Here is a 26,302-nt window from a genome sequence, read left to right on the forward strand (position 1 = left end):
ATGAACTAAAGTGGAACAGGTGACATGATAATCTGGAAAGAGTCTGTTTTCGCTAGGAGGTTACAGGTATCAGGTTTGTCATACAATACATGCGGAAAGTGTTGAAATTCCTGAAAAAGTGAAAATTTCTTCACCAAGAAAAGAGGGACTGTGGGAAAGATCTAGTAAAGTGGCAGGCCGTGAAGCTCATGTACCAAAATTAGAAACATGTTCCAGGAAATTTTTTTATTTTTTACAGGTAATCTATATGAGTTCCTGAAGGTTCCTGGATTCCAGGAAGAATTCTGGTTTGGGGAAATGGCCAAAAGAGGTGGTAGCCCAACGCTGCAGTGAAAGCATTCACTCTAACAAGGCAAGTTGCATTGTTTCTTGATGCAATTAAATATTGTGTCATTCGCCTCGCATGGAGGTAGTTTAGCTGATGGCCACCTATACAATGACTCACCAATTAAAAAGACACGGTAAGATTCTGGAAGTACTAATTGTAGAATCACCCTTTCTATGGCACAAAGTAATCTACTAGAAATATGCTCTTGCATGTACTTGGTTGCCAAACACAGTGTTTTATATATATATATAATACCGGTGCTAAATCAGTGGCCTTTGGCAATTAAACTTCCAACGTGGGTTTGCTTAGTTTTTAGGCTTTACTTAAGCAACAAAAGTATTTGGTCGCTAAATTACTTAACTGGCATTAAGATGGCTAAGTAACGTAAAAGAATTATGCTAAAATAAGTCAATGCAGGCTTTGTTTCACCCAGGACACAAACGGAAGTCTCCTGGGTGAAAGTCCTGTGTTTGTTTAACCTATCCAGGTGGACTTTTTTGCAGATACTACGACAGTGACTCTGATGTCTTTAATGATGACACAGAGGGGTTTAAATTGGAGTTAGTTGAAAACCTGGTGCGTCTCATACAGACACTAATGGGTGCCCCCCCGGTGCGTATGTATTTGACGCCGAGGTCGCACTAACCACTTCCAACTTTGACAAGTTGGAAGTGAGAACAGGTCTGCTGCGTCAACGCAGTGGTTTCATTGGAATGAATGAGGGAGTTGCGTTATTCTTACCAGATGTGTGAGCATCAGCTTGACGCACAAAAACATGGAAAACTCACGTTGCCTTTTTAAAGCTCTTGAAAACACAGCATTCACAACACAGCAACCTTTTCCTTATTTTATATAAAAACAATATAATTTGAAAATAAATATGCTTTACTGTTTTACATAGACACAGAAAACATGTTAATAGTGAAGGAGAGACAAAGAGAAGTAATAATGAGGGGTCTATGACTGACGGCAGAAAGGATGCAGATTGGTATCTAACTTTAAAACGGTGTTGTTGTTGTGGTAGTGTATGCTGAGCTGCTAGCAGTAGTTTATTCGTATTTGCATGTTGCAGGACGGACAAAACACATGTCCGCTACTTACTTAAATACTAAAATACAACGTACTAACAACTCCATACAGATGTGTACATCAGCAAATGCATGTGAAGACACACTCATACACACACATTTTCACAAACACACAGCATGTTAAAATCCTACACAGCACCCACACCCTTAGATAAGAGGGGTTGAAAAATCCGGAGGAGGTTTGTCATCAGTACACCAGTACAAATGATCCATTTAGGGAATGTTAACAAATCGATTTTCTGACTTGTTTTTTAGTTGGTTTCGTAGAAAAGCACAGAGAGGCTCCATGCTGAGAGCAGCCATCAGTGACCTTACACATGGTGGGGAGATAGGACAGCCACAGGAACATAACACTGCATATATAAATAAACCAAATTAAATATGGGTAGAAGACTGAATACTGAAAAATACTCTATAACATTATAAATTATCTAGAATTGACTATGGCATAAAGGGATATTAAGTATGTACAAGTTCAGAGATGAAGATATGCAATCAATGGGTTCTGTATTGAGTTCAACAACTAACAAAACTACTTTGACAATCCCCTCTCCTGAAAAAGGACACAAAAAATAATTTAAAAAGCACTTGAAAGATTTCTCAGTACATATTGTGAGGCACAGTTTTTCAAATGGAATCAAACTACAGTATAGGATGTTTTCAGTGGTTTTCATGAAGGACATAGCAAAACAGTGGATGCTATATTGACAACCAGTATCCCTTTAAAAGTATATGGCACTCCGGAGTCACTTCTTCTGCAAGCTGATCACAATGGTGACATTGTGTAAGTCCATGTCAGTCCTGCAACGTCATGTCAAGACAGATTCAGCTGTCCTGGTTGTCCTGCTGTTATAATCCAAAAGCAAAAGCAGAAATCGACCAATGAAAATCCATCCTTTGTTTTTTGAAAGAAGAGCGCGCTCCCATGTCCTCTTCAGCCTCACCCGCTGTTTTAGCAGTTAAATATATCTTAGATTGAGAGGTTTTGCAATTTTATGACTGACACACAACCACAGTAGAGACTCATATCCAGTGAAGTAATTGCATACAATGAATTGACGACAAGACTACACCTGCATCACAAGCCCAATAGAAATGCAAAACCACATGGCGGCTATTTGCTTTTTGTCAAATGATGGGTTTAGTTATTTGTTTTCGTAGCAGCATAACAATTCTGTACTCTTTTTTTTCTTTTATCATGGTCTATATATACACACAGATATACAGTGGGAGGAAACTTCAGTTCAGTCTTTCTTATTGTTCACTCTCAAAGACAGTCCAAGGGGAATGCTTTCCACAGAAAAGAAGAGCTTACGGTTCAAAGGTCAAAGTGCTGTGCCGTGAAATATCTAGAATATTCCTTCATCTTGTACATCTGGTGCTGCCACCTCTCTCATCTTCTTGGCTTGTCACATCTAAACAAGAGGGAAAGAATCAACAGTTATCAGAACAAGAATAAAAAGAGCCAAAGTCACAATGTTATTCATGCTAGCTGCCACAGTATTCCGCTAGCCTGTGTAACTGGATCACAAATCTCTGCAACTTCTTTTCTGGCAAAGGAGTTAGCAGTTGACTACACATCAACCAAGAGTCATGGAGCAACATTGATATTTATTTGGAGTCATCTTTGCCACAACCTGACAAACGTAAGTCCAATATTCACCTCCCTTTTTGCTCTGTTTTAGTCTCCACCAACTCCTGACGGATATACTGTATCTGGCTCTTTAGCAGCTTAATGCTCCACTATGTTCAGCAGCTAGTTGCTAACTTAGTAGTGCATTTGGTGCTGGGCAAGTAGCATGAAGTGGGTTTAACACAGCGTCAACGACACCGATGCGAGCCTTATGAGTCAACCAAATCGGTAAAGTTGTAAAACAATGACACTATAAAGCTTCGTAGAGCTATGAGTTTTTCCTACTTCTGGAACAGAAGTCAGAAGTTACAATTTCCATTTGGCTCTATTATCCGACAGAACTTACTTGCAGGTCCTCTCGTTGAGCTCTAGCTGGCGTTCTTTACAGTATTCATCTGTGTGCTTGCAGGAGCACCGGCAGGTTGCTGGATCCTGCACGAACAAGCGCTTTCTCCTCTCCGAGCACTGATCACAACATGGCTCACAAACACTGGAAAGAAAGAGACAGACCGAGATGGGAAGGAGGGAGAGAGAGGATGATTATCACAGTGTACCATAACCACCCATAAGAAAGGTCACCCTTTGGTCAACCCTTTCGTAAGCTCCAGTTTGCTCTTCCGAGCCACGGCCTCACAAGTTGTAGTGCATGTGACAGTTGGGTAGTATTGCACACAGGTTCCCAAAAGAGCAGGCAAATACAGCAGTAAAATTACCCTCCAACACTCCCCCCAAACCCTCTCTCTTTGATTGGACCGCTCACAAATGCCTTGTATGTGATAGACATGCAGGGAGCAAAGCTCTGGACTGTTTCATGCAACACAAAACGACACATATTGGTTTTGAACTGAGGGTCAAGGTCCTCGCACTCACTCTTAAAAATGTAAAACTCTTGATAAAGAAGACTCAAGGGTCTGCTTGGTGCTCCGTTAAGAAACATTTTATTTTATTGAGTGACAACTGCAAACTATGCTTCCCACAGAGGGACATTAGATTGACAGAGGAAGGCTCAGATACATCTCAATGTACAAATTACAAATTAACACACAGACACGTAGTAGTTCACAGTACGAGCACTGGAGAAACATGAGGTCATTTTTATATTATTGTTGAATAAGATATGGGTGCTCTTGTATAGTTTCAGAGACAAAAGCAGGCAAAGAAACAAAACAGTACTTGTTAAACAATTTGTTTGCATATCCCCCTGAGCAAAAAAAAAAAGACTAGATAGCCATCACCCAGATCTTTACATTACATAAAAAGTACCAGCATTATGCACATGATGGCAAAACCTGTTTGTAAAGATGAAAAGAAGAAAGCGTGGAAAGGAGACGGGTACGAGACACAGCCAAGCGGCACAGACTCAACACTGAACACAGCCCCGTGATTACAATCCCGATGCCAGCACAGATACCAGAACAGTATGAACCCGTCTGCGTAGCCACGATGGTGGAGCTGTGACCTTGTTTCAGTAAAAGGTTCAAGTTACAGCTAACAGCTGAACTGTTTATATCACCTAGTTTAAACGTGTCCATTATCAATCAGACAACTTGGTATCAGACAAGATGTTAGAAGAAGTTTGTCCTGTTTTTTATGATATGCTGCTGTATCTCATTCCAACCAAGGTCCCAGTCTCACCCGCACAGAGTGATATTCCTTAGACAGGGAGCTGGTGAGGTTGTGGGGAGATTACATGGGTATTTTGACGGGTGGAGATGGGTCATGGTTCATCTCTAGTGATGTGGGATATGGCTGACAGGTCTGCTGTACTTCCTTGGTTATGTAAGGTTTTGCGAAGGCTACGTCAACAAAACAACGTTAGCAAACAGGGCAGCTTAGACATTGATATTCTGAGTATGTGGAACATGACTGACGAGACAAAGTTAGGACAATACACAGAAGCGACATGCTAGTTGATGTTGCTAAAGGTGCAAATTAAAAAGGGCAAATGAGCTCCTCCCAAATGAGCTTAATTATGAGAAGTGCAACACTCAGGTGCAGGTAGGTGGAGAAGGCGGAGCTGACATACGCATCGTGAATTGTTTTGTCGCGGTTTTTCTTTCGTTTTCTCTTTTGGCCTTTACCCTTGACTTTCCGGGATTTTCTGCAAGAGAAAAGAGAACAACAACGCAGAGAGATGCCTGAAAGACTGAGGAGAGATGGGCCAATTCATTCAGAAAGGCCTACACTGACAACCAACACTGATGAATAGCAATCTTTTATCTTTTCTATAAATCAAAGAGCCAAACTATCAGTCATTCAAAACAGGTTATTCCTTAATTTGATTATTTTTTAGTGATTGGCCTGTTTGGAATGATAACCTATATCATCATGTTATGAGAAAGGCGTCAGGCAGTGTTCACATGAGTGTATGTGATGTGTCTAAATGTTTGCTATCTTGAATTCAAAGATTACAGCAGAAAAAAACACCACTCTTTTGTTAAGCTGTTGAAATTAACTAAAAATTAACTTTTTAAATGAAGAAGCAACTTCAAAAGTGTGTCCTGATTTGTAGATTGTAAGGTTTAAAGACACACCCACAGCTTACTGTAGGGGGTTTGCATACACCCTGTTGTTTGTCAATGTGATGAATATCAAATGTTCCCTGTTAGAAATGGCTTTATTGTCCAACTTGTATACAAAATAGAAAAACCTATTTTGTAAAACAGTACAATGTCTTTGCAGTCTGTGTAAGCGATTTAATAGTCTGTTTGGCTCGGTTCGCTGTTCTGTAATTTCCCAGAGGACAATGACTTCACTAAAACTTTATCTTTCAAGCTAACTGGGTCAACTCTTTATGGCTGATTCAACTTGTTTCAGACCACAGTACAATGAGAACAGCACCTGGAGTTTCACAGGTGCAGGCTTGATTAAAATAGCAGGATGCGTGTTCAAAGACAAGCTGGGTTGCACAAGCTTTTGCTGTCTTAGATGATTACAACTACACAGAAAACTTTTGTAATACTTATAGAGAAATGCAAAACAAAATGCCTCTGTGGACATTGATGGCAACTCTATATACAGTTCATGATGCTGACTTTTATTTTTAAGCAGAAAAACTGTGTAATGGTTGATAAAAACTCTTTTTACCCGACCATGATTAGTTTCTGGCATGTTCAGGAATATATGTTCAACACATCATAGACTCAGACCTCGATCCTAATTGACACTCCCCCCTTTTTAATTTTTTTTTACCTTTTATCCAGCAGCAGCTTGCATCTTTAAATGTATTTTCGTGATCGCAATGATGACAAGTTTCCCTGAGGAAAAGGTCATGTTTAAAATATATATTCTGGAACACACAAGGAGTTTGCTGCACAGGTTGTGGAAGTCACCTGGCTCAGTCTGTGGAAATATTGGTTTTACATGTTGGCTTTGATGCAGGCAAAAACCCGCCACCAGATAACAGGCCAGAAAAAAAGGGCTAAGAGTCAGTGAAGCTGTACTTTGGCTCAGAGGTTCTTTGAACTAAATGCTAATGTCAGCATAGTTACATATTCACAATGGTAACATGTGGATGTTTAGCAGATATAACATTTACCATGTTCATCATTTTAGTTTAGCGTGTTAACATGCTAACATTCACTTATTAGCATCACACACAAAGTGCAGCTGAGGCTGATGGCAATGTCATTAGTTTTGAAGGTATTTAGACATAAACCTAGAGCATTTGACCTAATGATGGAGCCATATGAGGGGATCACAACGTGTTTATCAAACTCCATGACAATTCATCCGATGGTGCTCGTTCAGACCCAGCTGGGACTGGATGACAAATATGACACCGTCCAATAAGGATAGGATGAAACTCCTGTAAATGCGTGAATTTCCTATTTCATGTTCGGTCCAGTTTCCCTGTGGACGTTGACAGTTACACAACCACAGCAGGAATACCTCCAGAGACCTGTCCCTACTGAGAGGTCAGCGGGCGACGTTAAAATGAAACATGAAAGTTTGAAAGCATCAGAAATGATAGTTGAATGACCCTAAGACCATGACTTTGTAGACGCACGCCACTGACTGCAGACTCGTAATCAATGAAGACAAGGTTGAAGAGGAGGTCTCAAAACTAGCACTTATCTATATGACAGATGACCTGACATCCCCCACTGCAATGGAGCGATATTAACGACTGTTCGCAGAAGGAGGATTAAAGAGTTTTCATGACCCTTTGCACACTGACACTCAAGCAAGAACCATAAACAGAAAAGTTTAACCGGTCTTCAAAAACAGTGTTATCTATATCAGAGCAACCAGTCACCCGAGTAACAGAAGTTAAGTGGGATGTAAACAGTAAAGAAGAGGTGAGAGGAATGTAAAGATGAGATAGAATAAGGAGGACGGGTGTAAAGGACAGGTATAGAGAGGGCAATGCCCTCATCAAGTGTCACTCATTCACCTGAATGGACTGAGCTGGTATTCCCCGTGTTTATCACCTGAGAGCTGCATGCTAATCTCAGCATGACATGATATCATGTACTAGCTTGTCATTTAATTAAATGTTATCGTTGTGGAGTGTTTGAGTGTGTGAATGTGAAAGAATATAGCGATGCAGACAACTGAGAGGGAGAGTTTGTTTGCAGGTCAAAACAGGAAAAAGATCAAACCTCAAGTCCACATTGATTCCCCCTGAAAAAAAAACAACCCAATCTCCTTGCAGAAAGAGTGCTGTACTCACTTTGCTTTCTGTTCTTTCACTTCTTTCTTTAACCTGAAAGGCAAGAAGAAAGAAGACGGCATTAGATCACAGCGTGCTGTTGTTTCTCAGTAAACAGATACTTATCAAGATCTTCAGAGACCATTATCGCCACAGGCAAACTTGCATCATATTGTTTTCAAATCACGTTACGTCATCGTCCTGTATCAGAAACTGTGATAAAGCTTTCACTTTCAATCGCTCAGTAAATGAAGCGGATTTGTTGGGAAACAATGCCGTGCACACACTCGTAGACAGGCACACAAAGGGGGAATGTTCACTGATGGAGACACACGCACACAAACAGGACCACAATAGCAGGCTGGCAGGTTTGTTTCACTTCTCGTCCATGTGACGACACTTGCGATAACAGAACGTGGAGCAATAAATCTGCTGGCACACTCTGGAGAGAACTGTTGGCCAAAAGTGTTAGGAAACTGTGTTTCATTCAAAGAGGTCACGGACACACAGCCAAGTTTCTATTTGAAATACGGGTACAGTAACTCTACATGAAAAGGCCAAATAAAGCCTGAAGGTATATGTGTATGTGTGCATATGTATGTCATCTGAAGCTGACTGATACCTATTGGCAGATACATGTGCCATATTTACATGAGTAAAAGTAGCGATACCACGATGTAAAACTATTACAATTACAAGCAAAAGTACTGAATTAAATTATCCTTCAAGCAAACGTATTTTAACAAAATGTACTGAAGCGTCATGCAAAAGTACTAAAGGCAAAATGACTCTAAGGATTGGATTTTATTTCTGTTAGCACTTACATGTACATGGTTAAAAGTATAATCCTTATATTTTAATGAATCAATCTATGTTTTGATGGGACTCTGTCTAATTTATAAAGGGCCTTGGTCTTGGAATGATCTGCAGACTAGACTCAATCCAGAGTCGGTCTAGCTAGCCACTTTTAAACAAAAGTTATCAGAAGTTTTAATCACAAACTGTTCTTGCCACCATGCATAACAATTTGGTTGTTTCCGTTTTGTCTATATGTATCATACACTATCTGTGTCTGTTTCACCTCTTCTGTTGATGTGTTGACCTAAGTTTTTACTCTGTAATGTATTGTTTTGTCTTTGCTTTATTGTTTGTAGAAAACTTGACATTTGACTTTGCTGCCTTCTCGGCCAGAACGCCATCGCAAAACAACATTTTATCTCAATAGATTTTATCTGTTTAAATAAAGGTTGAATTCAAAAAATTTAAAAACATAGTGATTTTCATTGTTGGTGGCGGAGTCCGCCATTCCCGAGCTGGGATTGCCTTCCTATACATGAGGGACTCACTGGAAATTCTGTCAGTGACATGTTCTGTTTATAGTGCTTAATGCCTGCATACCATTTCCAGAACAATACAGTAAATTAAAACATCTTAAACTACAAAATAGATTGATCACAGCCTCTAAAATGTTATGAAGGTGCCCAAAAGGTTTATAGCTGCATCTAAATGATTTCACAGCAAAGTATTGTGTCATCACAGACAGCAATAACTTCAGAGTGACATTACTTTATAACCAGGGGCTCTCCAGACAGTCAGCTGCAGCCTCACTGCACAAAACACAGACATGATTCAGATGTAATAGCTCAGAAAAGAGAAATCTCGGTCCTCGGCCAACAGTCCTCCAATGTTTGTTTGCTTTTTAGATTTCCCTTAAACGTGGGAGGATGATGCATGTCCCGCATCCGTGTCGCTGTGTCACAGTTTACTATTTCATGTCACACAGCTCAGATCTCAGCCACCATGATGATCGGATTTACCAAACATCAGGAAGTGATGCATCTTACGTCTATCATCTTATGACCTAATGATTGACCTGGATAGTGACATGATCATTCGAGGAAGATGACATGAAGACGAAATATTTACTTTTTTCCTTGTTTCACTTCTGAGAACCATCCGATTTTGCTGTGCTAGTCGAGCTTAAACTCCAGCACAGAAAGAAGACGCCACTAATTCCACATTAAGTTGCAGCACTTATCTCTTTTTACAACAGGGCTTTGACAGATTATATTAGCTGCCTATCAAAACAAAACACGGAATAACAAACTGATCCATAAAATGTAATAATCATTGCACAACAAGTCCAACCAGTAGATGTCACCTTACTGCGACTGGAGGCCCCAAAAAGGACACACAGTTCTTATCTCAGAGATCAATAACTAAAGCTATCACACTTTCGTAGTTCCTGGAGCGACCTCCACACGCCAAACAGGAAAAACAATGGATTCGGTAGCACTGTATTCACACAAATGTATCTCCTTTGCTTGAGAAGTACGATGGAATGACGATACACTAAAGCAATATGGAGGATGTTTGCTGGGATGTGCTTAAACCAGCTCAGGTCTTTTTTACGATCAGCAAAGTTAAAGAAGCAAAGGCAAGATATGACTCCACCTGATACACATCTGTTGAATGTGTCAGAGGCAAACAGACAAGACGATAACTTTACATGACGTGTTTGGTTGAACCTCTGCTCTGCCACACCAACGTACATCAGTTAGTATTTCATTCACTTTGTGCGTGTTTCAGTGTGAGTTCGGGGTTTCTTACCTACACTCACATGCGCTGTGTTCTGTAAAACTCATGAAAATATCATTTTCTTGCCAATGGGGTTTTATTCTTTTAATCTGTAAAAAAAAAAGAGAAGAGAAATTGTCAGTTTTGAATGTAATATTCGTGGATCTACAGTCTTAAACTGTTACTATCATAGCTTTCAAGAAATAGACTAGAACAGATGGAGAAGAATCAACAAAACGTAACACAGAAAGGTCACTAAGGTTCAGTTTTTGATACGAACCCAAGAAAAATAGGTTCTAATAGTATTCATTATAAGTTTCACATTATGAATTCTTACACTGATCGGAATGAAAACGGAAGAGATGGCAAAGTTCCTCAAATTAACACATCAAACAAACATAAATGCTAAATTTCCATCACATTTTGCACATTGTTTTGAACAGTTTGAGGTTTGACTAAGACTAATGGTTTAATGCCACCCGACCGTAAAATTAGCACCAAAGTGTGCCGAGTCCTGCTATTTGCATAAAAGTAGTGGATAGTGCATTCATTTGCATTATCTTTTGCTGGTTTTCTGGAAATGTGGAGGAAATTTTGCAATACATCTGTGTGGAGACTTGACTAATGAACTTGAATTCATAAACAAGACATGCAAAGTTCAAGAAGATCTTTACCTTCTAGAAATGATATGATACATTTAAACAGACTGACTCCTCATACACAGAGAAGCAGAGGGGTGACAATTTAAAAAAAGGCAAAGTATATGGTTGATTTTTGCCCAAAGGTCACACCTGAGCAGCCTGTGAGCAAACAGCAGGGGCATTTAGATTGAGCGGAGGGGGACTTGTGCTGACCAGAAGGGCACATCAGATGGGTACATGAAGAGCCCAAGTAAAAAGGCAAAAAATAAAGTATCATTTAAAGAACACACACGTCCTGGAAGTATTGCTGTAGTAACAAATATCGCTGCTGACCTCCATCGTAACGTTATAGCTGGATGTCGGCATGCACTGCAGCATCTCATCGTTGCAGCAGCCGGCGCAGCGCGTCAACACCACGCACGACGGGATGAAGATGTGCTCCACCTCCTCCGGATACTCCTGCAGAATCTCCACCAGCAGCTCCCGAGGCTGACACAAACTCTTGTTGTACACCTCCATTAAAGGGATCACTGGGGAGACAAGAGTCACAGTGTACAAGGGTTATAAAATGGCAGCTTTAGTCTAAACCACCGACTCCTGAACAGTGCAGTGCTGTGACAATAACGCACACCTAAAAGGAGGCGTGAATCAAAAACACTGGCAGGCTCACAAGTCACAGTGGAGGAAATGAAACACACACAAACATGCACACACACGTTTTACTTTCTATTATTCCATTGAGAAAAGGTTGGTTTACAGAGATTCATCTACTTTTACACACACATGCAATTTCAATAATACTCTATCTATATATCAATCTGGACCCCATCCGCTGCATCAGTGTTTTATAGCTCTGCTTCTGCCCTATTCACCTACAGCCCCATTATGATAGCCAATAGTCTGTTTCCCCGCTTCAATCCCCTCTCAGTCTTTGCAGGAGTTCTGCTCTTGAGAAAGATATTAGCACACAGACAGACAACACCTCCAAAATATCACTCAGAGCCTAAAACAACGCCTGCCTGACAGCCCTCTGGGAAGCCAATCCAAATACACAGGGCCTGAACAGTATCACAAAGTTCAGCTTCTGATTGTCCAAATTAGATTGGGCAACGCTCGGATTGTGCAAAATAAAAGTGTGGGCCAAGAGGGTGAAATTCCATTCTATAAAAGAGTCTTGTCACCATAACATTTCCCCAGCTTAACCTCAAACAAGAAGGAATGCTGTCCGGGATGAAAATGTCCAAGAGTTAAGATTTAAGGGTGAAACTGAACTCATTTACTAAAAGGGGGAGTTTGGGGGGGGGATAAATCTGGACAAGGTCAATCTATGCAGATGTCCACCAGGAGGCGATAATTTCCCTTTAATGTAAAGATGGATCTCAAACTAGCCTGTTTCTATTTGGCTGAGTGCCAGCAAGGGAGCCCATGCAGTCTGTTTTCCCACAGTGCCCTGTGGGACACCTACCATGTGGACCTCTTTCTGTTTCCTTCGGTATGTGGGCGCTCTGCAAGGAGGGACAAAAATGACAAGCTGTTAGTTACAGTAGATTGTGCAAGAGCTCCTGCCCTTTACTCATCCACAGTTGGACAAAACATATATTTACATTCTGACATGTTCTGTTGACCGTTGCCAGAATATGAAAACCACATTATGTATCATATCTTGGGCTATACGCAATAAAGGAAGCAATGAGCGTCAAATGTTCATACTATGTCTTCCATAAGCATTGGAAATAAATATTAATGTAGTTTTCAGAGCGTGATTCTGGTCCTTCACCACATCTGGATTTATAGGAAAAAAATAGTTCAGCCAAGAGTTGTCAATATGTCTCAACATTCTGAAATAAAGATTACCCCGTTATTAGTCGCTTTTTCATATAATATACTAATAATTATGATCATATAGCCTGCTAAATGTAGTGTATTAGGCCTCATACGGCCAAATATTTAGCCAGAGGTACAACGTGCCAAAGACGACCTAACTTCTACCACTGTTGCATGACTGTGATGGTTTTTGTTTCAGTTACCAAACCTCTGTGTGCCTCCGCCGCCTCTTGGCAACTGTCGCCATTAAAACCGGCAAGAATTTCAGCCTGCTACTTTCCCTCACAGGGGGTAGCTGTCACCACACCAGCCGACCACAGAGCAGCATTTTGCCAACTTTCTCTCTCTTTCACACACGCGCACGACCGCGCGCCCTCTCTCTCTCTCTCTCTCTCTCTCTCTCTCTCTCTCGCTCTCTCATAGAGGCGCGCAACTCGCGCAATATCTTGCCAATATTGCGTGAGACCCGGTCCTGTAGCACCGGCTTATATTCAGTGAGTCACCGAAAGTTTTTTTCCATTCCTTAATTAAACGGTTTTTTTCTTTTAAAAAAGAGTCTCCACCCCCTTTCTGGTGGCGTGAGCGGGTCCAATGTGGGCTGGGAGACCCCATATACTGTATGATTAGGCAGGGTGTCAAGCTGCGAACACCGGCCCCTAAACCGATGATAGGCCGACTGGATATGAGCAACTAGACAGCATCCTGAAACTATTCGGTGTTGATCGCGGGTTTAGCTGTCATTAAATCACCCAGTTGGGTAAATAAACACTTTACTGGACTTTGCATGGCGCCTATTTCATGAACTTAAGGGTGAGATTCTCGAGAGAGAACTATGTCACAAACTGAAACACCCTTGCTTCCTTTAGGATTGCATATTTTTATAAGAAATAATCCTTCAAAATCCAATCTCGTTGGTGGAAAAAAATGCAGACTCCTATTGAGGTGGTGTGTATTGTTATTTTAATTCACTAGGAAACCTTTGCTCAAAGCCTCCCTGGACACTGCACTTGATTAATGATTATATGGGTAACGATTTACAGCGCGCTCTTAAACAGCCATTACAATTCTCGCGTCGAACTGATGGATCTGGGAATGTGCTAGTCTTGTCCCGAAACCGAGTGTTAACTATCGGAGTGAAAAGTAGGATTTCTCCTTTTTGAAGCAGGCTAACCGTGAGAGTAGTCTCAGTGACAGGAATGAACCTGCTCATGTCCTAATTCAGAATGGAGCCACTGCGCCTTTAAAGCGTAATAATATCTCCAAGGAGGTTTTAGAGCAGGCCCGCGATCACCCAGCGTCAAACTTCACAATATTATTTGATAATCATCACATGTGCCGCATTTGCAACACAAAAAGTGCACCACCTGCGAGTGTGTGGGTTAGGTTTATATAGTGTCGGCTTTGCGTAATGGCTCTTTAAATCTCCCCAAAGCCACGAAACATGTCGGTTTGTTTAAACACGAGCTGTGACCTAGCCGGAGGAAAGGCAAGGACGAGCTACACATTAATGACCAGTGGCTGCTATACACAAATAGAGGTCGAATAATGTTTCTGCTGTTATTTCCAGTTTGCTCTCTGAAACACATGACTCACCTTGACAGCTGACAGCGTCAAAAATAATAGTGTCAAACTGTCAATAAAGTTCATGTTTGAAATCCAATCCAAAGGCAGGCGACGATTTAAAATCCAAGTGGCCAAAGTGGCGATTTGTTCTCAAACATTAAGTTTAAAACAACAAGTACAATAGCAACACAAGTGGACCGGCTAAAACTTCTCTAAATAAGGGGCAGGGGGTTGTAATGGCAAATCCATGATGGTCCCGGGGTCGGAGCATAGAATCCTTTGCGCATAACTTCTTCCTTCTCAACTGTTGCCAATTATTTTCAAGATATCCAGAAAAACGAGAATCCAAGACGCAAAACGTCCCACATTGTTCCGCAGCGGACCTTTATTTTCTTGCAAAAGAATGGCAATCCACATTACAGAAGTAATCCCATGCTTGTTGCGCCAGCCTTCTCCAAGTGTCTGTCCATTGGAAACTTGTAGCCTACTTACAACTTGAGCATTGACCAGGATGACGTTCAGTGAAAAAGAAGACCGCACAGATAGCCTACTCGTCCCACAAAACTTGTCTATTTGCCTTTTTTTTTTTTTACTCCTCTGTCACTGCGCACTTTGCAGGTCTGCGCCCTCACGTCAGATAGACCGCGTCCACCTCCGTGTCGGTCTCTCCACACTGTGGCTGCGTGTGTGGCGACCGCAGGCAGCCGCGAGCCTGGGTCGTGGTTGATTGGTTGGACATCAGAACAAGGGTGTGTCTTCTATCTATACAGCACTTTTGAGTATTTTTTCAAAAGTTTCACCTATTCAACGTCGACTCATGTGACGGGCTAATAAAAGCTGACTTCACAAGCGCCGGTCTATTTTTTATTATTTGAGAATAAAATAACTGAGGGCATCTTAATAATAATTTGTGTCACCGGCTGAAATATCATCAACTCTTTCCAATTTCATAATCCCCACATGTCGTGTGACGGGCGCATCTTTGGCGCAGCTTTAAAAGCTCATTCAAAGAGGCACAATCTAATACTCTATGGGTTGCTGTAGCCTACATTATAGTTAAACACATCTATACAGACCTCGTTGAGAAGTCCTTTGAACTCATTCACTGTGGGGAAATTACTGGTGAACACATTTTAACGCACAAATGCTACAGACAGTATGACCTTGGATGGTGTGCTCGGACACGTAGTGTATGGCTTTGTGTATGCGTGCGTGCGCAGTGCAACGTTGCCGTCCGTGATCAGCCGGGAGCACGCGCATGGAAAGTAGGAGTCGGCTATGTGCGTCGATCGTGACTAAGTTCCTCCCCATCGCGCGTTGACACTCCGCTGACGGAGAACGGAAGAAGCCACCTGACCGGTCGAGGTTGACTACTGGTCAGGAATTTCTTTTCTGCGAGCAACAGCTGAAACATCCCGGCGATGATGAGGGAAAATGGAAGAGAAAGGCAAGCATGCCGATAAATGAAGGGGCTCTATGCAGCGAAACAGCTAAAAAACAGCTCATTTATTATGATTGTGACGCTGCTGATAATGACGATGATGATGATGGAGGTGATGACGGAGATTGCGGTATTAAGGACATTATACAGCCTCTTTCCGACATTGAGTAATGGGAGTGTGTATATACAATTTGCTAAAGTAAAAGCAGCAATATCAGACCATAAAGACACTATATTACAAGTATACAAAAATGTACTTAAGTTAGAGTAATGAAGTGTTAGTACAATGCACATTAAGTATCAAAAGTATATTGAGTTATCATGCTGAATGGCCCCTGTCAGTGCTATATTATAGTATTTATTATTATTATTGATGCATTAACATGTAGCAGCTGGTTAACATGAAGGGGCTAATTTTAACTGCCAGCTGGTTCAAAACCTTCCTCACCATTTCCTGCAGGATGTTAAGAGTTCTGTAGCCATGTCCCACTTCAACATGCACTTCTGCAGGCTGTAGCTACTCTCCCTGGTCCGCTATCCAATGATGAAAAAATAGATTGTACCACAACTAAAATAAAACAAAATATATCCCCAATGCAATGAATAATACAACAAATTGTAAACAAAACACGGCTCTTTCATGACTTTTATACAGTTAAGCGTGTAACAATTCATTGTGTTGTATGATTCTAAAAATGTCAAATCTGAAAGGTAACTAGTAACAATATTTGATAAATAAATGTATTGAAATGAAATATAACGTAGCATAAAGTAAAAATACTCAGTAAAGCACAAATACCTCAAAAGTGGACTGTAATATTCTGTTTCTACCGACATGTAAGTGTCTAAGTAAAACGAATGATACCAGTTTGTCTCATAGGGCGCGGTGAGCGTCCATCTTTATTCGTATCGTATTTTACACTCACTGGCGCACATCGGTGACATCATCACAACGTGACGGTTCCATGAACCGGAAGTATCCAAGATACTACATCCCCCTTCTTTTGAAACAAAACATGGCTATAGCTACCAAATGAAATAGTAAACATTATGTATTTAAACATGTCAGAAAAACTGCATATAGGCAGCCATGTATGCCAAATCTGCAATAACACTGTTACTGAAGGAAATATGAAAACAATTTTCTCATCAACAGTTCATGTCTAAACGGCATTTCAACTATTTCAAACTTAAACACTTTATTTCCATGAATATATCTTTCAGTTCTTTTCCTGTTGGGTATCACAAGTCTAATATGTCTCTAGGCTTCACTATGCGGCCTGATCTGGTGGTACTACAGTCTGGTGGCTGTTTGGGACCTGTATGACCTGCAGGGTCCTGCTGTACTGTTTGAGACTCAGTGTCCTCAGGCTCCACCTGGTGGTTGTTTGGTGGAAGCACCTGGCTTGCGCCACTTTCACACATCTGCAGGAGGTGACGCTGGTTACGCCTGAGCATGTGACCTCCATCAGTGCAAATGTTGTAGGACCTCTGGGTACCTGCTGGCTCGACTTGTGGGTTCCCATGTCCCTTTGGGAAGCTGGAAACGGACCATAGCTCCTTCTGGTAGTGCCGGTAGTGTCCTAGCATTCCTGTCGTAGTATTGTTTTTGTCTCTGTTGGCACAGTTGCCTTCTGCTGTGAACTGCGCTGCGACAGACGCCTGCTCATTAGCAGCTGCGCTGGCGACTTCAGTCCATCAACTGGTGTGTTCCTGTATTCCAGTAAACTGAGGTACGGGTCTGTCCGCTGTGCATGTGCTTTGTCCATGAGGGCTTTGACAGTCTGAACAGTCTTTTCAGCCAAACCGTTACTCTGCGGGTATGCTCAAAGTCCCATGCGTGAGCAAAAACTCTGAACTCTTGTGAACTGTAACAGGGTCCATTGTCACTGATTACTGTCTGGGGTATTCCAAATCTGGCGAACATGGATGTGAGGTTGGTGATTTTTTTCTACCTCAAAGTACCTGCTATAATAGTCAACAACAACTATATAGTCAGTACTGTGCCAGGTGAACAAGTCTGTGGCTATCGTTTGCCAAGGTCGTTCCAGGATAGGATGCGAGAGCATCGGTTCCTTTGTATTGGAGCTGCGTCGCTCAAGGCAGATGCTGCAATATCCTACTAGTGCCTCTACCCGTTTGCACATTCCGGGCCAGAACACTACGTCTCTTGCTCGCTTCTTACATTCTTACACTTTTCCATCCCTAAGTGTCCAGTGTGTATGCGTGAAAGCATTTCAGCTCTGAGTGAGTGTGGCACAATGATTTTTTCACCTTTGAACAGGATCCCGTTTGTCTCTGATATCTCATCCCGATGATTCCAATACTCAGCGACAGCAGGCGGACACCTTTTGTTTGACTCAGGCCATCCTGCTTGGATAACTTGTCTCAACATTGAGAGTTGCTCATCTTGTGCTGTGGCAGCTTTGATTTCTGCCATTTTGCGATCACTCACCGGCACACTGCTGATCACCGTGTGGATTTGTAAATCCATGCCTTCACTCAAAGAGTTATCAGCACACTCAATCGGCTTTCTGGACAGCGTGTCTGCGACCGGGATTTGTTTTCCAGGCTTGTGTGTAATGGTAATGTCGTACCTTTGTAGTTGCAGTATCATGCGTTGTAGGCGTGGCGGTGTGGCTGCCAAGGGTTTCCGCATGATTGACTCCAGCGGTTTGTGGTCTGACTCGACGATCACCTGTCGTCCGTGCAGATATTGATGAAAGCATCTGCATCCAAACAGCACTGCGTTCAGCTCCTTTTCGATTTGAGCGTAATTTTCTTCAGTCTCATTTTGTGTCTTGGATGCGTATGCGACTGGTTTCTCTCCCTGGAGCAAGACTGCTCCTAAGCCACATTTTGATGCATCGACTTGTAGTTTCACATCTTTGGTGTGGTCGAAGTATGTGAGCACTGGGCCGGGCTCCTGTGTCAGCAGGTCTTTCATTTGCTGGAATGCAACGTCTTGATTTGAGTCCCACGTGAATTCACTGTTCTCTTTCAGCAGTTGTCTGAGCGGGGCAATTGTCTCTGAAAGTCTGGGTGCAAACTTGGAGAGGTAGGTGACCATGGCCAGTATGGTCTCCAGCTCTGCTTTGCTGCATGGGGGAGCCATTCCTTTAATTGCCTTGACCTTGTTAGGGTCGGGCTTGATGCCTTCTCGTGTCAGTCTATGTCCAAAATAGCTCACCTCAGAGACACAGATGATGCTTTTGTCTTTGTTTAGCTTTATTCCTCTCTCTCTGGTTCTCTCCAGCATGGCGCGCAGGTTGGCATCGTGCTCCTCTTTGGTGCGGCCATACACCAAAATGTCATCTACGATGGCTGCGACACTCTGAAAACTCATCCTGAGCAGAAATGATTCCGAAAGGGAGCCTTTTGAACCAATATCTGCCGTAGATGGTGTTGAACGTGGTCAGCATGGATGATTCCTGGCTGAGTTTTATCGTCCAGTATCCAGATCTAGCGTCCCGTACACTGAAGTACTGCGCTAGTCTTGGTGTGACATCATCTAGAGTGGGAAGTGGATAGTGGGGTCTCTGGATAGCTTTGTTTAGGGGGCGGGGATCTAAACACACCCTAAGCTTTCCTGTTTTCGGCTTTTCCACTGCCACTAGTGCATTCACCCACTCAGTCGGCTCTGTTACCTTTTGGATTATATCCATTTTTTCCATTTCGTCAAGCTCATCTTTGAGTCGGTTGCTCAGGGCATATGGGATACGGCGAGGTGGGCACACCACTGGTATTGCTGAGGGTTTAAGGCGAAAGGTGCATTCTCCAGGGAACAGTCCAATGCCTTTAAATACGTCAGCAAACTCTTCTGTGATGCTGGTGTGTGTTTTTGGTTGTGCGTCAACCATGTGCACTAGCTTGACCAAGTTTAGGTCTAAACATGCTAACTTGCAAGCTCCTTTTACTTCAAGTCTCTGTCCACCATATCCTGAGATGTTGCTGTCTGACGGACCTAATACTCCCTAATATTTTGTGAAATATGTTCACTGGTATCACATTAGCCTGGGCACCTGTATCTATCTTGAGCTTTAGCTTGTGCTTCGCTTTTCCTATTTCTACCTCTGCAAATGCCTGTTCCCTTGTTGTATTTTCATGCTTTTTTATAATAGTGTCAATGTACAGATCCACTGGTGCTGAAACAGCATGGACTTTCTTGGGCTTGTATTTTGATGGCTGATACTGTGTTTTTGTCCTACACATATTAGCAAAGTGGTTGGGCTTTTTGCATTTGTTACAATGACGTCCTTTTGCGGGGCATTCTTCCGTGCGACCGTGTTCTCTTCCGCATACTCCACACTCTTTGCTGCGCGTGGCACTGCTGCTATCGTTCCCGCCAGTTAATTTGCGTCCGTGGTATCTTTGTTCGGAACTGAACGGCCTTCTGCTAAATGCATGAACAGACTGGCTAGCTGTATTAGCGGCGGGGCAACCCATAGTCTTTAGCTGCTGTTGTGATAGCTCGTGTGAGCGTGCAATGTCAATCGCTTTCTCGAGCTTTAGATCTGGAACCTGACAGAGTAGTTTTTCCCGGACTCTTGGAGAGTTTGTACCGAAAACGATCCTGTCTCTAATCATCTCATCACCGTTAGGGTAGTTGCAGTCTTTTTACTAGCAGCTTTAGCTCAGTCACAATCTGGTCGAAATTTTCACAATCCCTCTGTATCTTTTCGTGAAATTCATATCGCGCGGAAATGGGGTTAGCTTTGGGCGTTACATATGCTTCGAACTTCGCATAGTACGTTTGGAGTACCTTTCTCTCATCTGCCGTGAGGGTCCATGTATTATATGCATCTCTGCCTTTTCCACCGATCCACAGGAGTAGATATCTGCACTTTTCTTCCTCCTCTTTAGCGCTTAGCGGGCCGGAGAACATTAGCTCCACATGCTGGCGAAACTTTCTCCATGCGTCGGGCAGGTTAGATGAATCCCAATCCATCCGTGGCCTGGGGAAGCCTGTGTTCACCATCTTTCGTCGTCAGGTCGAAGCTATTCTGACACCATGTAATATTCAGTTTCTACTGACATGTAAGTGTCTCAGTAAAACGAATGATACCAGTTTGTCTCATAGGGCGCGGTGGGCGTCCATCTTTATTCGTATCGTATTTTACACTCACTGGCGCACATCGGTGACATCATCACAACGTGACGGTTCCATGAACCGGAAGTATCCAAGATACTACATGGACTTGAGTACATTACTTGGATAAATCTACTCAGTTACTTTCCACCACTTAAACATGTTTAATTGATTTGGCTCAATGAAGGGAAACTATAGTTTCCCCCATCTGCTTGTTAAAAGCCTGAAGTCATCTTTAAATTCAGTTCTCTCTTAGAGACAAAAGCTTAGTAAAGTGAAACCATTTGAAGACATTTGTTCAAAGGCTGATTTTAAAAATCAATGGCACTTCAAGGTCTCTCTTTCACAACTAGCTGAATGAAATGCTCTTTGGGTTGTTGTGTCTAATATTTCTAGATAATATAATTTGTGCTACTGCATGCTCCACAGCAGTGATGCCCTCTGCTGGACCAACAGGCCTCTGCAGGACACTGACAGATTGATAGACACGGTGGAGTAGGTAATGACATAAATTGGCAGCTATGTGCCTGACATATAACGCCTGCCTGCTACAACTCATACCGTAGTTACCGTGCATTCACAATGGAAAGAGGGAGAAAGAAAAAAAACGGAAAAAATCGAGAGAGACAATGAGACTTTACAGTGGAGAGAATTGAAGCATGATGGAGCAAGAAAGCAGAGAGGCTGAGTGAGTGATAGATAAGGAGAAAGAGAGCTTTTAGGAAGAGAAGGATTTGGCCGTCATGTAACCGGAGCAGTCCTGAGAGGAGTCCCTCGGCTCGGTACACGTCCGTAGTTTAAATGAAGAATAACACTTGGGTTCATTAACGGTGTCACCGGGCTCCCGTTTCTGCTGACTCAGAGTGTATGTGTGTGTGTTTTCCTGTGTGTGTGTGTGTGCACTCAAGAGGGCAAGGCTACAGTGGATACGGTGCATGGGTGAGCGAGTGCATCCCAGTTTGTGCTGACCACATACATACACATGCGTAAAACACACAGGCTTTAATGAAGTGGTCCTTTCTTAAAAGTACAACAAACAGCCTCCCCTGCGTGGATCTGCACATTGACGCACATTTGTAAACGTCATCATGATACCAGAAAGTCAAGGTGATTCCTGTCTGTGCTGAGGGAGACAGCAAGTGCAGTTTAATATCACAGTCAACACTCCTTGAGCAGCAACTTTGTCACAAATTGTACTGTTTTGAGAATGCAATTTCAGCGCTAATCATCTGAGACAAATACATTGTGTTTCCTGTGACTGGTTCACAATAAAAGCCACCCCGTGTTCAACCAGTTGAATGCTTTTAATGTAAACTCGCAGCAGTAAAGGTGTGAGTACAGTGAACAGTAAACATCGAGGCTGACATCAATGAGAGAAAACGTTGGACTACATGCTGCATCATTTCCTGTGAATCCCTGGTGCATGGGAGGGCAATTTGAGTTCAGCACAGGGATGGCGGACCCCGCCACTAAGAATGAAAACTCATATTATATTGTCAAACAGTATCAAAAAGGTTAAGCATTATACCTTGAATCATCTACAATTAAGAGCTGATTGCAGTAACAATAATCCAATTTAACATTCTTTAAAGGGTAATTTTGCCTATTTAGTACTTTTACTTTTGAGCTTGAGAACATTTTGTCGTTAAAACTGCTGTAATTTAAGAATGATTAAATTCTGGACTTTTGCTTGTAGTTGTAAAAACACCAGATTACATGCATGCATTGTTTCCTCTGAAGTGCTCAGATGATTTATATTCCTGAAAACATTTTTAGGGGTCCAAAAGGGGCCGACGAGCTAATCCTTGTCGTATATGTAGATGATAACAAAAGGTTTTGACTATTTGCAAAAAGTCCAAATACATTTAGAAATATATTATCTATCACATAACTACAACCCTGAAGGTCTTTATAATTACAATTTAAATTTTCTGACACTCAAACAACTATACAGTAGATGCATTTGTGAATGCTTTATTGTGCAGAAACAGCTGTGTGTGCGTGTGTGTGTGAGCATGTTAGGATGAAAGTCACATTGTTTGAATGTATAATGTAACAGAGGCATTCCATTACAGAAAGCCCAATGGCTGACTGCCACTCTTTTATCACCTGGCGCCAAATTACACATTCTTCTTCTCTGTTCCCTCCTTTCCATACTCCCTTTCTGTAAGAAGTGAGTCTTTGCCTTTTGCCGTCTGTTCGCGAGAAGCGTGAGCTGCCGGTGTGTGTGCGCGGAAGGGAGTGATTTGCACAGCAAGGTGCTTCTGACCGGGTTATCTTAGTTGCCCTCTTCACCAATCTTATATAAATTATCCAAGAATTAACCTTCAACTGAGTGCCCCGATAATGTGTTACGATAACATTCACTGTTAAACACCATATGACCGAGCTGCATAAGTGGGTGTGCATTTCCACATATTAATGAGGTGTATGCGTGTGATTTGTGTTCAGGCAGGTTGTTTTGGGCCCATTATGTTCGTGCAAATGTGCGTGTCTCTCAGATAAGGCTTTAAAAAACGTCATTCCATTCCTCACAGAAAGCGTCTGATGGCCATTTGGATTCAATGTGGCACAGATGACTTCACTCCCTCTTGATTGTGGAGGTATAAATCATCAGCCAATCAGTGTTGCGACCGTTGACCCTGCCCAGCTGTGTGGAGCGTGCCGCGCAGAGGAAGCACACGTCCACCCGACCTTCATTACCCTTCCCGCCTCCTCCTCCGTCCTGCTTTCTTGTTAGGATGAGCAGATAAGTGGAAGCTTTTAGATGAAGTAAGAGATAAAGTTTGAGTTCTTCAACAAGCAAGAAAGATGGTTCTTCCATTCCTTTAGAGAGCGGTATATTCCACCCCCTCATCACTTTTCTCCCTCACTCCTCTTCAGTTTATCTCCTTTGGTCAGTTCCAGTAAGTGAGTTGGTTTTTGTGTACTCAGTCAAGCAGTTCAAAGAGTTCATAAGCCTATTTGGTCAGCGAAGAAGAAAAATGAAAGGAAAGAGCCGGAGAGAGAGGAGCATTTACTGTACTTTAACCCGACCAAAGGCTAGTGCTGTCAACATTGATCATATTCCGATATGTTGGGACTGGCCCTGAGGGACCACATGTTCAGGAAGTAACAGGCAAATCTGGGAGTTAGAGAAGAAGACCAGCACAGTATATGGGCTCAGGTCAGTCTTCACAAGTGAAAATCCATCTGTAACTGCTTCAAATGTAGATACATATGACTCCATTAATTCATGTTTCTGACTATTTTACAATTTTTCCTGTTTATCCAGTGAAAGAAGAATGACTAAGTGTTGAATTTGAATCTAAATATATTTAAGTTGGGTGCAGTATGACCAAAATAATGAGCGGAAAGATGCTTAAAAGCGTTTCATAAAGCAGAGTCACAAATGACGTCATTCACGTTATATGTAGTCATTTTTTCCAATTGTTCATATACAAATGTTCATTACTGCAGCTTTAAGGTCAAAGTTACTGCAAGGAACTTTAATTTTTTGTCACTTTTGGTAGTTCTGAGCACCAGAGTCCTTTTACAAAACTATTTTACTGCAGCATGTGCCTGACAGTCTGATACGCTCAGTCCTGGTTTTCCCTTCCCTTTCTTCCCTTCCCAATTCTGACTGCAGGTCGAAGGCTGCAGCAAAGCTGGGTCTGTCCGCGGCAGGCTGGTCCCTGCTGGAGGCCCCGCTGGAGTCTGAGCTGAAAGATTTTCTGGTGAACCTGCATGATTTCATCTGATTTCACCAGAATCCGGTCCAGTGGCACCGATAGCAAGCATTAAGAATAACTATATAGAAGTAGCCATCTTCTCTCTGATGGTCTTGTATACTTATGTTAATCAAACAGAGGCACCACTATTACATTTAGACTGTTTCATACCCAGTTAAAAGTTCCTCACAGTAACTTTAAGGAGGGAATGCTCTTGGATACAGAAAACCAATGTTGACTGTTGGTAGGAGATAAGACACAAACCCAGGTCTCTGTTTGTTGAGCTAAAACAGACTAATCTCATTGTTTAATATATCTTCAAAGTGCATCCATGACTTTGTCTCTCTCTGTCTAAATAGTACCCTGAGAAGGAAAATTCTTCATCCAGGATACAAAGTAAGATCCTTTCCAATCCTAAATGTCAAGCCATTTAATGAATGGTATTTGCTGTGAACAATTGAGCACTTTTATCTCCTGTGAGAACATCTCCCAGGTGTGTTTGGGAACTCTCTGTTCATGTCACTTTCCTTACGCACACACTGTCCTTATCGGTGTGTGCCTTTTATTATGGGCCTGTCACAACTCTCCCATCCTGACCACACAGGAATCCTCACAAACGCAAGCACAAACACAAACACCAGCAAACAAACAATCACAAATCACAATCACTGACCCGTGAACTCAGGTTTTGACCTCAGGTTAATGCATTGTGAAGCTGAGATGAATGCCAGCTGATTTACCAACCTGAATACACCTGGACCACTTAAAACCTCTAAATTTAGCAGATCACAGACAACAAAATGTCACTGGATACTTTCCCTCAAAGAAATGGTCCCAATGAAAACAGTTAAAGATGTGTGCTATGGATTATCCAGAGTAAAAGGGACACTTTTGATTTGCTAGCTATGTGTCTCTGGGGAGGGCAGGTATGTTTGGTACAGACATTCATGGTCCCCAGTGGATGAATTGTTGTAACTTTGTTCCCCCGACTTATCATGTGCCATCATCAGGTCACCTTCTCCAATACTATTGTTTATGACCAATTACCTGCAAGACTATAGTGACATTCCCATCAGCCTCAGCGGTACTTTGTGTTAGGTGCTAATTCGGAAGTGTTAGCATGCTAACATGCTAAACTAAGATGGGGAACATTGTAAAAATTAAACCTGCTAAGCATTGCTAGCATTGTCAGTGTGAGCAAGTTAGCATGCCGACATTTAGCTAAAAGCACTGCTGTGGCTAAGAACAGCCTCACAGAGCCGCTGGCATAGCTGTAGACTATTTCAATGTTTGTTTTTTGTTTTTTTATATCGAAGGAATGTTACAATACAGGTTTCGTAATACATTACATTACCCTCTATAGTTTTGTTTTTACCAGCAGCCACACTCTCCAAACACACCTTGGCAGCTGATATGTTCACCATGTACAAGAATAACATTTTTAAATCATACTTCTGCATTCCTCAAAGGCACAAGTCCACACACAGCCATAAAATGTCAAATGATTCAGAATAATTCTGAGTTAATTGATAAAGATAATCCGTACAACCACCACATCGGTAAATACCACTAGAGGTAACTGTTTAATTATTCATATTTCAGCTGAACAGACCCTTTAACTTTGTTCCTTGTGACCCATTTTTGTTAAGGAAAAGCAAACTTAACTTTGCTACCACTGCTACAAATCACCATTGTTGCCCTTCAGCGTTCCTCTTATGTAATGATTTATATGCAACAAGAGTTGACACGTATGT

At 42.1% G+C, this 26,302-nt stretch overlaps 1 protein-coding gene across 2 annotated transcripts; it reads right to left on the reverse strand.

The window, feature by feature from the left end:
• Nucleotides 1-1,117: 1,117 nt before the first annotated feature.
• On the reverse strand, nucleotides 1,118-15,039 carry vegfab (vascular endothelial growth factor Ab). Of its 2 annotated transcripts, XM_031866076.1 has the most exons (8): nucleotides 14,339-15,039; nucleotides 12,387-12,426; nucleotides 11,255-11,451; nucleotides 10,314-10,390; nucleotides 7,725-7,757; nucleotides 5,076-5,150; nucleotides 3,396-3,539; nucleotides 1,118-2,831 (listed from the first exon to the last, which is right to left on the reverse strand). In XM_031866076.1, exons 1-8 carry the CDS (start codon nucleotides 14,390-14,392, stop codon nucleotides 2,810-2,812), a joined length of 642 nt encoding a protein of 213 aa, XP_031721936.1. In that variant the 5' UTR covers nucleotides 14,393-15,039; the 3' UTR covers nucleotides 1,118-2,809. The 2 variants fall into 2 exon arrangements, with proteins under 2 accessions (XP_031721936.1, XP_031721937.1); XM_031866077.1 differs by lacking the exon at nucleotides 5,076-5,150 and having other exon boundaries at nucleotides 14,339-15,032.
• Nucleotides 15,040-26,302: the final 11,263 nt, after the last annotated feature.

The sequence above is a fragment of the Anarrhichthys ocellatus genome, unplaced genomic scaffold, assembly GCF_004355925.1.
Source record: "Anarrhichthys ocellatus isolate YVR2014 unplaced genomic scaffold, GSC_Weel_1.0 scaffold34, whole genome shotgun sequence".
Lineage (NCBI taxonomy): Eukaryota > Metazoa > Chordata > Actinopteri > Perciformes > Anarhichadidae > Anarrhichthys > Anarrhichthys ocellatus.